This window comes from Magnolia sinica, chromosome 13 (assembly GCF_029962835.1).
Source record: "Magnolia sinica isolate HGM2019 chromosome 13, MsV1, whole genome shotgun sequence".
NCBI lineage: Eukaryota > Viridiplantae > Streptophyta > Magnoliopsida > Magnoliales > Magnoliaceae > Magnolia > Magnolia sinica.
The window spans coordinates 4,764,075-4,780,388 of record NC_080585.1 but is presented as its reverse complement, the minus strand read 5'-3'; the positions used below and the strand labels follow the sequence as shown (position 1 = coordinate 4,780,388).

The following is a 16,314-nucleotide window of genomic DNA, read 5'->3' as shown; positions in this document are numbered from 1 at the left end:
GCACTTCGTATGCAATGAATTGGAAGTGACTAACTTAGGCGGATCAAACACAGGAAAGCAATAGTGATTAGATATAGACCATTAAAATCCTCTTAAGGCCCACTATACTGTTTATTTGACATCCAATTTTTTGATTAAGTCATATAGGCCTAGATGAAGGGAAAAAACAAAGATCAGCTTGATTCAAAACTTTTATGGCCCCAAAAAGGTTTTTAATGGTTGACGCTCATTCACTACTGTTTCCTGTAATGTGGTCCACTTGAGATTGTGATATACCTCATTCTTTTTCTCAGACCATAAAATGATATGGAAAAATAGATGAACGGCATGGATGAAACACATACATCATGTTGGGGCCTATGGAGCACCGACCACCAGCCATTGGCTGGTGGTAGGGGGAGTAGCCAATCCGTTTCCGCTGATTGCATGGTGAGCAACTTACTATGTCAGTGTACCGAGTAAACTCCATGGAGTCCACTATGATTTTATGTATTTTATCCTAAAAATAAAGCATATACAATGTTCAAGTGGACCACACCATAGGAAACAGTTGAATTGAATGTTTACCATTAGAAATTTCTCAGGGCTACAAAATTTTTGGATCAAGCTTATATTTGTGTTTTCTCTTCATCCATGGCTTTATGATCTTATGAACTGGTTGGATGACAAATAAACATCACCGTGAGGCCTAGCAAGGTTTCAACAATGGAAATCATTATCCCCACTATTTACAGCGGTATGATCCACTTTGGATATGCTTTAATTTTGGGCTCAACTCCTTAAATTAGATGGAAAAACAGATGAACGGCCAGTGTTGTCGTGTAGACAACATACATGCAAGGTGGGACCAACTACGCTGACAGCAAGAGCTCGTCGTAATCGGTATGCAATTTCCAAGTGAAACCGTTTTAATATATTTAATGGTATTATAATTTTTCTGGAATAAAATTATTTTTAATATATTTAAAAAATTTGATGACTACGTGGCACTTACAGTGACATTGACCAATGAAAACGGAGTCAGGGATATCCTGACTCCAGGAAACAGAGGATCCGCACTCCTTTCCTTCTTATTTTATTTTATTTATTTAAAATAGCATCAACCTTCTCCTATAAATACCCATCCATCGTAAGTTGGCAGCATACCATAAGCAACAGCAACCATGGCCATACACAAATCTCTTCCCTTTGCTTTTCTCCTCTTTTTGCTACCCTTTCTTTCTTTCCAAGCAATATCATTTGCAACAGCATCACCATCGTCCACACTCTTAGAAGTAGAGGCTCTCATGAAATGGAAAGCCAGCCTCTCAGCAGCACAAGCTCTCCATTCATGGTCTCTTCCTTCTGCTAATTCCACCACCAACATAATCTCTCCATGCAACTGGACTGGGATCTCATGCAACATCCTTGGAAGTGTAACAAGGATAAGCCTACCCAGTGTAGGTTTGCAAGGTAAGCTCGATAACTTGAGTTTCCCCTCATTTCCAAACCTCCTTCATCTTGATCTCAGCGACAACACACTTACTGGAACCATTCCAGCCCATCTTGAACCTCTTTACAAACTCACGTCCCTGAATCTGTCTGCAAATGAAATTAGTGGATCAATACCTCTGGAAATAGGTAATCTTGTGAATTTGAATGAGCTAGATCTGTCCATTAACCATCTAGATGGTTCCATCCCTTCCACTATAGGAAATTTGACAAAGCTTTCCATCTTGTACCTGGACCAAAATCGAATCTCTGGCTCCATTCCTTCACAAATCGGGAATCTACAAGCTCTGGTTGAATTGTTGTTGTTCCAAAACAATCTGACCGGTCGGATCCCTCTCGCTTTAGGTAATTTGACCATGCTCAGAATTTTGTATTCATCCAGAAATCAAATTTCAGGCACAATCCCTGGAGAGTTAGGGAATCTCAAGAATTTGGTCGAGTTGACGTTGTACCAAAACAATTTGACTGGTCAGATCCCTCCAGCTTTAGGTAATTTGAGCAATCTCGAAAAGCTTGACTTGTCCATTAACCATTTAGATGGTTCCATCCCTTCCACTTTAGGAAATCTGACAAAGCTTTCCATCTTGTACCTGCACCAAAATCGAATCTCTGGCTCCATTCCACCACAGATGGGGAATCTGCAAGCTCTGGTTGAGTTGACATTGTCCCAAAACAATCTGACTGGTCAGATCCCTCCCGCTTTGGGTAATTTGCCCATGCTCAGAATTTTGTATTCATCCAGAAATCAAATTTCAGGCACAATCCCTGGAGAGTTAGGGAATCTCAAGAATTTGGTCGAGTTGACGTTGTACCAAAACAATTTGACTGGTCAGATCCCTCCAGCTTTAGGTAATTTGAGTAATCTCGAAAAGCTTGACTTGTCCATTAACCATGTAGATGGTTCAATCCCTTCCACTTTAGGAAATCTGACAAAGCTTTCCATCTTGTACCTGCACCAAAATCGAATCTCTGGCTCCATTCCACCACAGATGGGGAATCTGCAAGATCTGGTTCTGTTGACTGTGTATCAAAACAATCTGACTGGTCAGATCCCTCCTGCTTTGGGTAATTTGAGCAACCTTACAATTTTGTATCTCTACGACAACCAAATTTCTGGCTCAATTCCACCTGAAGTAGGGAATCTGGTTAATCTCAAAGAGCTTGACATGTCCCCTAACCTTCTAACAGGTTCTATCCCTTCCACTTTAGGAAACTTGTCCATGCTCACTCTTCTTCATCTGTTCAAATAAAATAAGTGGACCAATACCTCTGGAAATAGGGAATCTTGTGAAGTTGAATGAGCTGGACTTGTCCACTAACCATCTAGATGGTTCCATCCCTTCCACTTTAGGAATTCTGACAAAGCTATCCATCTTGTACCTGTACCAAAATCGAATCTCTGGCTCCATTCCTTCACAAATCGGGAATCTACAAACTCTGGTCGAGTTGGCGTTGTCCCAAAACAATCTGACTGGTCCTATCCCTTCCGCTTTAGGGTACTTGACAAAGTTAACTGGCCTCTACCTCTTTGAGAATCAAATTTCTGGTTCAATTCCACTTTAGGAAACTTGTCCATGCTCACTGTTCTTCAGCTGTTTGAAAATCAATTCTCTGGTTCAATTCCACCAGAAATAGGGAATCTGGTTAATCTCAAGGAGCTTGACATGTCTATTAACCTTCTAACAGGTTCTATCCCTTCCACTTTAGGGAACTTGACCAACCTTACTGTTTTGTACCTTTCTGACTGTCAATTATCTGGTTCCTTGCCTCAAGAAATGACAAACATGACAAATCTTTCTAAACTCCAGTTGGATGGCAACAACTTCTCTGGCCATTTACCTCAGTTATGCCACGGTGGATCTCTTGAAGCCTTCATTGCTTTCAACAACCATTTCACCGGTGAGATCCCAAGAACCTTCAGAAACTGCACTAGCTTAACAAGAGTGCGACTCAATGGAAACCGACTTGCTACAAATGTATCGGAAGCCTTTGGTGTATACCCTCACCTCATATTCATGGATGTCAGTGACAACATGTTGTTTGGTGAACTCTCACCACATTGGGGAGAATGCCAAAACTTAACAAAGCTACAACTCTCCGGGAACAATATCACTGGTAGAATTCCTCCTGAGATTGGGCAGTTGGGGCAGCTAAGAGTGCTTGATCTTTCTTCAAACCATTTAGTAGGAGAGATTCCAAAGGAATTTGGGAGGCTGACTTTTTTGTTCAACTTGACTTTAAATGATAACCAGTTTTCTGGTCAGTTACCACAAGAGATTGGAAACCTATCCAATTTGGAGATTCTGGATCTGTCAATGAATCGCCTAAGTGGTCCAATACCACCTCAATTAGAGAATTGCTCCAAACTCCGTTTTCTGAAATTGAGTGAAAATGTTTTGAATGGAAGCATTCCTTTTCAGATTGGTAACCTAGTATACTTACAGAGCTTACTAGATCTAAGTCATAACTCCCTCAATGGAAAGATACCTCCACAACTCGCGAAATTGGTTAGTCTGGAAAATTTAAACCTCTCTCACAACATGTTGTCAGGTTCCATTCCGACTTCTTTTGATGGGTTGGTCAGCTTACAATCCATTGATTTTTCATACAATGTTTTGGAGGGTCCTCTTCCTAGCAGCAAAGTCTTTCAGAAGGCTCTGGCAGAGGCATTCATAAAAAACAAAGGCTTATGTGGTGAAGTGTAAGGTTTGCAACCTTGCAACACCTCTTCAGTAAGTTACGGTGATGCAAAGAAAGGCGACAAAGTTGTGATCCTCATTGCTCTTCTCTTCTCAGTATTGTTTCTTTTATTTGCAATCTCTGGCATAATTTCTTCCATTTATTATCAAAGAAGAAGAAGAAGAAGAATAGAAAAAGGGGTTCTTGAAAGGAGCAAAGGAAATACATTTTCAACATGGAATTATGATGGAATTTCCACATTTGAAGACATTGTGGAGGTGACAAAGGGTTTTGATGATAAATACTGCATTGGAACTGGAGGGTATGGGAAAGTTTACAAAGCAAATTTACCAGCAGGCCAGGTAGTAGCCGTGAAGAAACTTCATCCACTTGAAGATGGAAATCAATCTGATCAAAAAAGTTTTAGGAATGAGATACAAGCATTAATGGAAATCCGTCATCGCAACATTGTGAAACTTTATGGCTTCTGTTCACATACACAATGCTCATTTCTAATTTACGAGTACATGGAAAGGGGAAGCTTGGCAAGCATCCTAAGCAACAATGAAGGAGCTGCACAGTTGGACTGGACTTCAAGGGTGAATGTTATTAAAGGTGTGGCTAATGCTTTATCTTACATGCATCATGATTGTACCCTGCCGATTGTCCATCGAGACCTATCAAGCAACAATGTTCTATTGAATTTAGAACTTGAGGCTAGTGTTTCTGACTTTGGAACTGCACGGTTGCTGATACCTGATTCCTCAAATTGGACTGCACTCGTAGGCACTTGCGGATACATTGCTCCAGGTTAATTGCTAGTAGATTCTCCACACTTTAATAGTTTTATTACTAATTGGTCTTTATTTTTCTTAAGCTTTTCTATCCTTTGTTGGAACTTATATATTATAAAGTTTGTGCATATGTTAGCACACTGTTGCTGAATGTGGCAATCCACGGCAATTTGAATATGAGAAAATTTGTATATGAAAAGGCTCTCTTTTCCGACTATGATTCTCTAATCGAGGTTGTAACAGGCCTTGGAAATATATATATATATATATATATATATAAAGGAACAATTAGAGGGTTTGACGTACACTTGCATATCCTTTCAGCCATTGCAAAAACAAGAGCTTGCTTTTTAAGCTCTTTCCAAAAACCCTCATACTCTTTCAAAAGATGGTCCTAAAGCCATCTTATTTGACTTTAACTAAAGTATGGCTAATCAACCGGTCATTATCTCATAAAAAAAATTGCTTATTCCTTTTTTCAAACAAACTCAATGATTATAGCCTACGATATTTCAGTCTAACACCAGCTTACCATCATTGAAACTATCAATAGTCAATTAATTAATTAATTTATTTGTTATGCTTTTAGTCCATACAAATTGTTAAAATGACATTTCCAACTGTTCAAAAGGTCATTCACATTGGGTTGAATGTAACAACTTGATTTTGTCCATAATCTAATTATTTTTATGGCCCCTGACAATTTGAAAGGTGTATGTTCAATATGCACTTTTAAATGCCGTGTGGCCCACTTGAGCTATTGATTCGGATAATCTTTTTGCGGCCCAAGCAGTAAAATCATATGAGGGAAATGGTGGACGGCTTGGATTTTTCTCAAACAACATGTTGGGCTCCATGATCACCATGACCGTCTCCCATCAGACGTACCTGGGTTCAGACACGTGACAAGACATGATTTGTTATCAAATCTTGGTGGGACCCACTTTCGTGATGCTTGTGATAAATTCGACCCCCTACCTATTTGGCCATTTAATTTTAGGATGTGGGCCCAAAATTGAGGTTGATCCAATGCACAGGTGGGTCTCACAACAGCAAAATGTTGGACAGTGGCCTTTAACAATTCACTCTTTTTTCTTTTTGAGCACTTGATCTCCTCATCTTTAGGCAGCTAAGTAAAAATAACATGGCCAAACTTGTAAACGGCATAGATTTCTCTTAAATATCACGATAGCCCCATGCTTTTAGAAACCACCTGTAGTGACACTCGGAAGAGTCGTGAGATGTGACCCGAGGCGACAATGGTTGTCACTTTCCATTGAATTTCGGTGGAGCACACTTTCATGATGCTTGTTGCAAATCCAAACCGTCCACCACTTTCCCATCTCATATTAGGGTGTAAGCCCAAAATCCAAGTGGATCAAATGTACAGGTGAATCCCATAATAAAAAAAAGTATTTGGTAGCTTACCATGATTGAAACTATCAATGGTCCATTTTATATTTTTAGGCCATTCAAACCGTTGAAATGGCATTTCCTAATATTTAGAAGGTTATTCCTAGTGGATTGCACCTAACTATTGGATTTTGCCCCTGATCCAAAAATTTTATTGCCCCATGACTGTTTGAAGAATCTTCAATTTAATATGCACTTTTACCTAACCTGTGGTCCAACGGAGCTTCGTATCTGGATCATTTTTTAGCCTTGCCTTAAATTCATGAGGGAAATGGCGGATAGCTAGGATATATATCAAAAAACATAGTGGACTATGAGTTTTTAGGAGGGGTTTCACAGCTTTACAATTCAAGCCATCAATGTGATGTCTTACACACTATATGCCCCACACAACAAAAGAAGTTCTAAGATTGGAAAATCTTAGTCATCGAATTTACCGGCTTCCTTTGTTGAATATGCACAATTGGTTCGCTACCTTTTTTTTCCCTTGATCGTCTATCTTCTAGCCACCAAAAAGGTTAGTATTTCTAATTAGGAGAATTATTAATGCATGAGCCATCCAAATTGGGGCCCCTCGTAAGAATATCATAGAAACTCTTTGGTGAAACATGATTATTGGTTTTTTCTTTGCTTCCCATATTTTTAGAGAGAGAGAGAGAGAGAGATTTGGTTTGTGGGTCCAGAATATTGATACAAGTAATTATGCTAAATCCATTTTAATATTGTCAAACAATTCACATATCACCCATGCTGATGAAATGTGTAGCTGCAATGATGCCTATATGCGCACCATTACAGTCTGGTTCATACATGCCAACTTCTCATGCATTTGGGACATTTGAGGCATACATAGAGGTTGGCTTAACCATGCAGATGACCCGACACTATGATTATACCAGTCCGCTTATCAGGCAGGCCACCACCACATGAAAACAATAGATAGTTCCGAGGGAGGAAAAAAAAAAAAAAAAAACCAATAGTACGCACTTAATGTATATATGTGGCATGCCTGGTGAGTTGACCATCCCGACTTTCCTAGGAAGATCATCCGAAAGCCTGGCCCATCTTATTCACCTTCCAAATCTTCCAAACACATCTTTGTAGAGATGCCTTAGGGTTAACAAGCACAAAAACCTACAAGATATGAAACCTAACTCGAGAAACCCCCCAGGTGAGTTTTGATATATGATTAAGAGTTTAGCTATTGATGCTTAACAAAGATAAAAGAACATGACTAACAATATTCTTTCTTGTAGAGCTTGCATATACAATGAGGGTGACTGAAAAATGCGACGTATATAGCTTTGGTGTTGTGGCACTTGAAGTGATGATGGGAAGTCATCCTGGGGAGCTCATCTCCTCTTTGTCATCATCAAGTAGACAAGATACACTGCTAAAAGATATGTTGGACCAACGTCTCTCAGATCCGATGGCTGATGTTGCACAGGAAGTCTTATTTGTGGTATCCATGGCTCTTGCATGCATTCGGCCAGATCCAGACACTCGGCCAACCATGCGACGTGTGGCTCAGGAGCTTTCTATTAGAGGGCCTTCTATCTCTCTACAGCCATTCCATGCAGTTACATTACGTCAACTGATGGATCTGAAGGTATAGTTGGGTGGATGAAAATCACCAAGTTTGTGGACATGTGGTGGCATGAACATTATTACTGTGTGTTTGTTGTATGAAAATCATCAAGCATGGAGAAGGTGTTTTTCTTGTTATGATATGTACATAATTCAGTGTGTAGAATCGATGTTTATAGAAATGTAGTATTTTAGTATTAGTGATCGAAATCTATATGTAATAAAATATTGGAAAGAATAAAGATGTTTTCTTGTGTGATGTTTATCTTCTAACTCAAGCGTTTCAAGCCAAATAAAAAATCTACCTTCTAGGAATTATAATCATTTTCCTTATATATACTAATGTATTATGAAAAGTAAAAGAATGAGTTTATTTATCTAAGAGAGATGGTCTGAGTTTCGTTTTTTAAAAGGCAGGGAAGAAAAGACTCTTTTATTACCAAGGGCTAAGACGTAATTGAACAAAAAAAAAAAAAAAACAAAAAAAAAAAAAAAAAAAAAAAAAAAAATAAAAAATCTGGGCTTGAAACAAGCACTCACACCCTAGGACAAAAAAAAAAAAAAAAAAAAAGAAAAAGAAAAGGAAAAGAGCCTAAGCCTTGGGCTAGGGATGGAGAGCCCACGCCCTGGGCCATGGAAGAAATTAAAGAAAAGAAAATCAAATGAAAAGTTAACTCACTAGCAAGAAAAATTCGAAAAGTAGCACCCAAGGGAGTCCTAGACAATCTTAAAATAAGTTCTTTCTAGCATTTTCTAATAATCCAATAGGAAAGATATACGAGTACACTAGCTAATAGACTTGTTAATGCAGAAATCCAATAGTCCCTTCTAGATTGCCATATACCTGCAAAACCACACCACAATGGAGACCCTAGCCTTCTAGATTGCCATATACCTGCAAAACCACACCACAATGGAGACCCTGGATACCGCAGGGGACCCTCTAATGCTAAAGTTAGAACATACACACGAGGTCTAATAGAACTTGAGAGTTTTTTGTACGTACCTTTCACCATAGATAAGGCCCTTATTTATAGCATTTTGGTGCCAATTATGTAGATGGTAACTTTTCTACTTGGTAGGTATGTATTTTAGACGGAATCTCCTCCCGAACACGTCATCCTTATCCTCCCGAGATCTTTGGGGAGGATGCCAAGGGGATCTTACCTCAATAACATTATCTCCAAGTGGTCGGCCTCTGATGGGCTAGGGGCTGATGATCGAGTCCGACCTCACAAGCGAGGTGGTCGAAGTCCATGGTCGGTCTTCGATGACTGAGGCTGACTCGAGGTCAGGCTGATCGGTGTCCTGTCGCGCTATTCGAGTAGAATTGTTGATTGCGGTCGTGATCTTCAGTTGAGGTCAGGTCGATATTCAAAGGTTGTCCTCCGGTTACAATGGCGAGATAGCCGAGGTTTAGGTCCCCTCCGGTGGTTGGGACTCAAGTTGTTCGTAGAGGTTGTGCTTGGAAGCATGGACCCAGCTCATCTCCATGCTTCGTGTTCTCTCTCATGGAGGGAGTGGGCTGACTTTCTCTTCTACACATTGTGTTCTTCTTCATATAGGTCATTTGGGCGGCGAGGACCAAGCTCTCTACCTCTTCTATACTTTGTATTCTCGCTCATATAGGTTGTCTTACTTGGTTCATTTTCACCCATAACAAGACTCATTGTACATGAACAAGAGTCTGAAGTAGAAATCTCACACCTCCTTATTATAAACTTAAATAAGAGCATTAAAATATAGATAATATTAAATTTAGAGATGCCAACAAAAAGGATTTCCAGACTCCTATCTCCTAGCCTATGCATGTCAACCTCTAAGATAACTCCTTAGATGGCTCCTGAGGAGAGAGGAAAGAACATGAGCCCAATTCTTATATCATTTATTTTAACACATGATATTATCCACTAAGGTCAGGATATCTTTGATCATGGTTTTGAAGCACAAGAAGACTCGCTCTATTATGCGATGTGGGGATATCCTAGGCAGCAAAGAGCAAGCTTGTGGAATTGGCACCAATAAGTGCTTGAAAACAAAAATGACTAAAGATTTCAAAACATTAATGATATGGTCTAAGAACGGCTTTCTTTGAAAGAGATTTAGAATTTAAAATGCGGTTATATTCTCCCTCCCAAATATGTCAAACAAAGGCCGAGAAATAAAACCTGCTTAGCATGTTAGGAACATGACACATGTAACCCTCAATAAGATTTCTAATAGATTGAAGAAGAGGGATAAATAGCTAAATGGGATTTAAGTGAAGCTTTTCCCAAATCCAAAGGATAAAGAGATGGTAAGTTGTGGCTTCTTTAGTTAAAAGAGAAAAGAAGAAAAAAGGAAGAAGAAGAAAAAAAAAAAAAAAAGGAACAACGAATCCACACTCTGGAAATGTGACTAAGATGGTGGTATTGTAGCTCAATGCAAAGTTTCTATGAATATACGCCAGTCTATAGGGGCACAATGAGTAACCTAGGCCTTTCTTTACATGTAACCCTAATGTTAATAGCACTGTGACTATCATTAAGAGAGCCTTATGTTTCTTGGATATATCCAAAAATTACATAAATTGGATAAACTTCCTCACCTTTGGAAAAGTGGAATTTTTTTTATTTTTTATTTTTTTTTCATTAGAAAATTAAAGGAGGCATTCCAAAGAACTTCAATTGGGCTTATTGCAACTATCTTCTCCTTCTTTAGAAGTCCTTTATTATAATTATTAGTTACGAAGTTGGTATATTTTTATGGTTTGTTTGGGGCTTACTAAAACAAACAAAGAAAAGATTCAGAAATTTTTTAAAAACTTTACTATGAATTGTTCTTTTAAAAAAGGGCCTGTTTAAGTGCTCGGAACGTATTTGGGTGGAAAACATTTTTTAAGAAAATGACATTTTCTTTAATTGTGAGTTCACCTTATGGTGGATAACGTTTTCCAGGAAAGCTTTTTTATAGGAAAAAAAAAACTCCTCTAAAGTATCTCCAACCGTCCCCCTAAAATTTTTCAAGAAAGCTTTTGGATTAAAATAGGTGCGAAGGGGATAGTATGAGTATTTAAATCATTCGTTGTTGATTTGAGATTTCCAAAATGTGAGACAGATAATTGTGCCTATGTTCGTCGATATCGTACAAGTAACTTCATTCTCTTATGATTGAGTATTAATCAAATTATAGTTGTACATCTTAGTAGAAATATTGTTGTGTAAAAGCTTGTTTGGTTCATAAATTGAATAAGAAAAATTTAGGAGTCATTAATCATATTCTTCGAATGACTATATTTGGAGCAAAAAAGCAAGAAAGTGTACATAACTCAAAAGAGTTATGTTGAAAGAGCTTTTCACCACTTCAATATGCAGAATTTCAATCCAGCTAATACTTTATTTGCTTCGGTTTGTATTTGTTTGCTTCGGTTCTAGATCAGAAATCTCTTACTCACCATTTTTATGTATGGTCATTCTGGCACCCTGGGGAGATTGAGCATAAGAAGGCAATTGGGAGATTATTGTTTCTTGTCAATCACCACCCAGCTGTTGTCTGCCCACTTGTGTCTTCCACACCTTCAGCTGGCTGTGGATTAGAAATCTCTTGATTTACTATTCTCATCATCTTGTGTCCCCATCATCCTCTCACTGCCGCTCTCTAAATGCCTTTGTTCAACTCTTCAGCATCCTCAATCCACTGAATTCCAGGATTCCTGGAGATCAATTCCATCACCTCATCTTCTCATCAATCTGTTCACTCACTGGCAAACAATCCTAAGTACTCAATTTTGCAACATCCTCAACCGATCGAAGATCGGAGAGGTCTTCGTCATTTCCATCACCATTGGTTCTGATCACTGGACCCTCATTCCCACAAACAGGGTTGATGTTGTTTGGCAATTCGGCATTTTTGAGAGGTTGTGGACTAAAGAACTCTTGGAGATCATTTCCATTGCCTTGTCTTGTTAATACATTCTCTCCACAACCCTCTGGATTTCGTGCATCATTCTCCTGTCCACCATCCTCGTGCAGTTCAAAATCCGAACTCTCCTCAAAGTCATTCTTGCTTTGGTGGTTGGTTTTTGCACGATGGGAGAATCGTCATTTGAAGCAAGCACAACTTCCGTTCTGACTACTTCTAGATGAGCAGCAATACAAGTGTTATCAGCAAGAAAAGACTGAAATGCATCCTAATCATCATCATCTTCTTCACCTCCTCCACCTTTTTCCATGCTACTAGTGTTGGGATGAGTTGTCACCAGTTCTAAAACATTATCTTGAGGCTCTTTGTCCATCTGCAATGGTATCTTGATGATTGGAAATGGAGATGAACATGTGGATTTCACCTGAGTTGCATTCTCGCCCTGAGTAGCTTTAATCTCAAATGATATCCTGAAAAGTACCATCAAAGAATGTTAAAATATTTTTTTCTCCCTATCAGAATTAGATACAGTAGATATGTGTGGGATGAATCATGAAAAAGGAGTTTCTTGATACACTCATAGATTATGAGAGCCATAGTAGGATACCGATATTTGTACCTTAGTTCAAAACTCAAACCATCCAAACAACGTTCCCTACTGTAAATGGAAATTCCCCAAAATTGGATTAATCAAAATGATCCTGACCTCTGCTTAATGGACTTCAATTTGTTTAATTTAGACAATTGAATATTTTTTGTTCTCTCAACAAGATGTCCACCAATCAGGCAGTTCGTATCATCCACTCAGGGTAAATTTTTTGTTACAACAATCTAAAATGGGATCCGTGATTTGGACAGTTAATTTAAGGTACATGGGTGCCCATGCATAGAGTGGATTATCACATGTTCCCAAACCACTGAAGCTATTCTCATCTCGAAAATGAAAACAAATTGAGAAACTGGTCACATGCAAGCACGGTGCCGCAACTTGTCGAACCAAACGATCTTTCCCACCAACATACCACTTGTGTAGGCATCAATACTATGAAAATAGTAGGACCTACCATGAAGTTCACTATGAACAAAAATCAGGTTGTCTGCATCAGCTAAGCCATACCACAAATCAATGGACAACTGACAATTGGACTCGAAGTACATTAAGGTGTGGTCAATCTAATGAGCATATCGGCTTGAATTTCCAGAAGCATAATCCTCATGGTAGGGCCTACCATTTTCATGTCGTACACAAGTGGCATGTTGGCAGAAAATATTGTATGGTACCACAGGTTGCGGTATCATTGACTGTGCATGATCAGTTCTCAAAGTGTAATTAACAATACCACTGAATTCAACAAGGCATCAGTAGAATATGGGTCATTGTCTCTAAATTATCATAATATACATAAACAAGCCATTCAAACCTCAATATTTACAATTTTCATATAATCGTGGACTTAGCTTCAAGAAAAAATTGACACTCTGGCAGAGTGGTGGATGATGCACAGACAGTTAGAAATTAGTTAAAAATTGCATACATGTAATTCAAATTAAGCCGGACAAATTATGGGTTCCTGTTTAAATGCTTGAATGGTAAATTCATAACATCTTTCTGACATTCACTTGCGTGTGACAGTGTGTGCAGGAGAACTACAAGACTCAAGCATTCACCAGCAATAACAACTGATTCCTTGGTCATGGTTTTCCGAAATCAAGAGGATAAGATGAAATGTAGTCTCCTTGATACGTGGTTTGCATCCCTTCTTACTTGCTCCTGTCACTACAACAAAAACTGCCCTTAGCTTCAGTTCAAAACTATAACTAAAAAGGATAAAAACTGAGGCTAAAGACTTTAAGCCTCATTTTTGCCTCAATTATCCTAACCGAGGTTGGAACCCGCATGGCTAAAGGCTTTATCCTCGGTTTTAGCAACCAAGGCTAAAAAAGCTTTTATAATCTCGGTTCCTCTAGTAAAGCTAAAAGTTCCAACTGAGACTAAATCCAAAATTTAGCCTCGGTTACGTCCAACCGAAGCTAAATCTATTTTTAACCTCAGTTTTCTACAACCGAGGCTAAAGCCTTTAGCCATGGGAGTTACAACCTCAGTTTGGATAACTGAGACAAAACCAAAGCTAAAGATGGATTTAGCCTCTTTTAGCATAAACCAAGGTTAAATTCAGCTTTTAACCTCATTTCTCAATAACCGAGGCTAAATCTAGTTTTTCACCTCAGTTAATGCTAACTAATACTAAATCCATCTTTAGCCTTGGTTTCTATCAACCAAAGCTAACAATATCATAATCAACCAATGATTGAACCTGTGCATGTTTCACCCATTTAACATTCATCAAGAGAAAACAATCAGCACAATACCAACAAAACAATTAATTGTCTATTTAAAGTTTTCAAAACAAACTACAAATGCACATGAACTGCCACATAGCCTTCCACACAGCCAACAATTTTGTGTTGGTAGAAACAGATTCTGATTTTTCACTGTCTTGAATGCGTATATCCCATATTAGATCACAGATATCCTACATAGTCATTTTCTCGGAGACCCCATCAATTGCAGCCACCAGGTATCTATCATTGCTAGTTAGAGGCTGTCAATCCGTCACTTCTGGTACAGATATAACACCATAACTGCCAGAAAACAGAAAAAAAAAAAAAAAAAAGAACCTTAGAACTCTAGTAGGAATTCAAAATCAGAAATCTAAAGATAATGCTAAAAGTAAAAACTGGTACTGATACAACAATAGCAACCCAATAACTAGCATTAATGTGAGGAGGTTAGGTGAAAGTGTGAGGTATTAATGGGAATATTGTTGGCAAGTTACTAGAAAGACATTTTCAAACCAAAGCATGTCCTCAACATCAGATTCCTCAAACTGAAGCAGTCTTTCAATTTATGGGCCCATTGTTCCATGAACCAAACTGTCTCAAACTCCACCTATGTCTGAAAGATCGTGTTGTGAGACTAAGGAACCTTTTAGATGCACTACCCAACAAAAGGTGTTTCACTGCAGATTGCTTCTTAACAAGCTCTGGTTGCTTGGTTTACTAAAATGCAGTGACCGGAGAGATTTTGATCATTCTTCAGTAATTAAGGGTGCGTTTGGCGGAACAAAGTATCATGAAATTTCAACATATTTTGCACTGAATTAGGTGATTAATCATGAATTTTCATGATATTTGGAGCAACAGAAAGTAGCCTGAACTAAATTTCTACTGTCTTGCTTATTGTTTTTTTTGTGCTCTTTTCCATCTTGGGTACAAGAGCAGAATCTATATAAGAAGGAACATGTAGAACTATAAGGATGGAAGTAGAGATACTACTCAGGAGCATACACATGGAAGAGATATTATGCAATGCTCGGGCCCAAGAGTTTCTACAGTACCATGAGTTTTCAGTTTGTAAAAGTAGAACCCTTGGTTCAGTGATCTAAACCATCTATACGATGGGCTCCAACATGCATGGATCATGCAATGATCTAAGCCATCATTATGATGGGCTCCATCATGGATGGATCATACACCAAAATATCCTAGGTTTGGATATCTTATCCATTCAATTCACGGACAGTATACACGGTTAAGAGACAGTTGAGAGTTAAAGATCAATAGTGATTGACTCGGTAGCTGGGATCTTCCAATCTCAGGGACTTCTGGTGTGTGGTCCATCCTTGGTGAGGCACATTGCACCATCTGTTTGGATCATTAGGAACCTGGTTTCAGCCAAATCTCAAGTTGACCAGCAAGTTTTTGGATAGTGTCACTTCAATCATTGATGCCACCAAAAAAAAACCGAAGCCTATAAAACAGGACATGTAACCAGACTGTTTTTTTTTTTTTTTTGGTAGAACCCAAGGTGTTTTAAATAAGAATCCAACATGAACAATTATAAGAAGATCTATTGTTGAGCATTCAGAATCCTCGTGTTCAAGAATGAGTTCTATGGACTTTGCTTTTGTGGTGGTGTATTGTATTAGTGACCTGGGTCAGCATGCTTTCCATTAGGAAATGATAATCTCAAAAGAAGGGAGAAAATCTTCCTATGAATTCTCAATTTGGAATACCTGGGCATGGGTAACAATCTCTCCACGGACAGCATACTCACATTTTAGAACCTGATGAAAGAAAAAGCAAAAAAGCATCAAAAGGAAGACAATAACCCAAAAACCACAACAGAAGCACATAAAACAAGAGATTCAGTACAGGTTAGAAATCCAACACTTTCCAAAAAAAAAAAAGAAAAAGAAACCATACCATAGATCAAGGGCTCATTTGGACACACTTGGCAAAGGGTGTTTCTACTCTGCATTTGTTTGTCAGATTTGTTTGATTGAGTGGGGTTTTTAGCCCCTATTTTGCTGAGCAAGGGACAAGACCAGTTCACAAAAGTATATTCAAACACATCACAAACTTTGGCACCAAACAACACATAGGTATA

General features: G+C 38.5%; 1 protein-coding gene and 1 long non-coding RNA gene across 6 annotated transcripts; one reads left to right on the top strand and one right to left on the bottom strand.

Annotated features, from left to right (window-relative positions):
* The first annotated feature begins 1,132 nt into the window (after positions 1-1,132).
* On the top strand, positions 1,133-8,000 carry LOC131222512 (MDIS1-interacting receptor like kinase 2-like). 5 transcript variants are annotated; one of them, XM_058217615.1, is made up of 3 exons: positions 3,050-4,785; positions 4,879-4,980; positions 7,634-8,000. In XM_058217615.1, the coding sequence occupies exons 1-3, from the start codon at positions 4,617-4,619 to the stop codon at positions 7,990-7,992; spliced, it is 630 nt and encodes a 209-aa protein (XP_058073598.1). In that variant the 5' UTR covers positions 3,050-4,616; the 3' UTR covers positions 7,993-8,000. The 5 variants fall into 3 exon arrangements, 3 of the variants coding, with proteins under 3 accessions (XP_058073597.1, XP_058073598.1, XP_058073596.1); XR_009160077.1 differs by having other exon boundaries at positions 3,050-4,980; XM_058217614.1 differs by lacking the exons at positions 3,050-4,785; positions 4,879-4,980 and adding an exon at positions 1,133-1,452.
* Positions 8,001-14,110: 6,110 nt separating this feature from the next.
* Positions 14,111-16,001, bottom strand: LOC131224017 (uncharacterized). Its single transcript, XR_009160797.1, has 2 exons — positions 15,941-16,001; positions 14,111-14,507 (listed from the first exon to the last, which is right to left on the bottom strand). It is a non-coding gene; the product is annotated as an uncharacterized LOC131224017 (long non-coding RNA).
* Between the last annotated feature and the right edge of the window lie 313 nt (positions 16,002-16,314).

Coding starts and splice junctions, on each gene's coding strand:
- LOC131222512 (XM_058217613.1), top strand. CDS start 4,617: ATGGAAATCCGTCATCGCAACATTGTGAAACTTTATGGCTTCTGTTCA. Junction 4,981..7,633: donor TTGCGGATACATTGCTCCAG/GTTAATTGCTAG, acceptor TCTTTCTTGTAG/AGCTTGCATATACAATGAGG.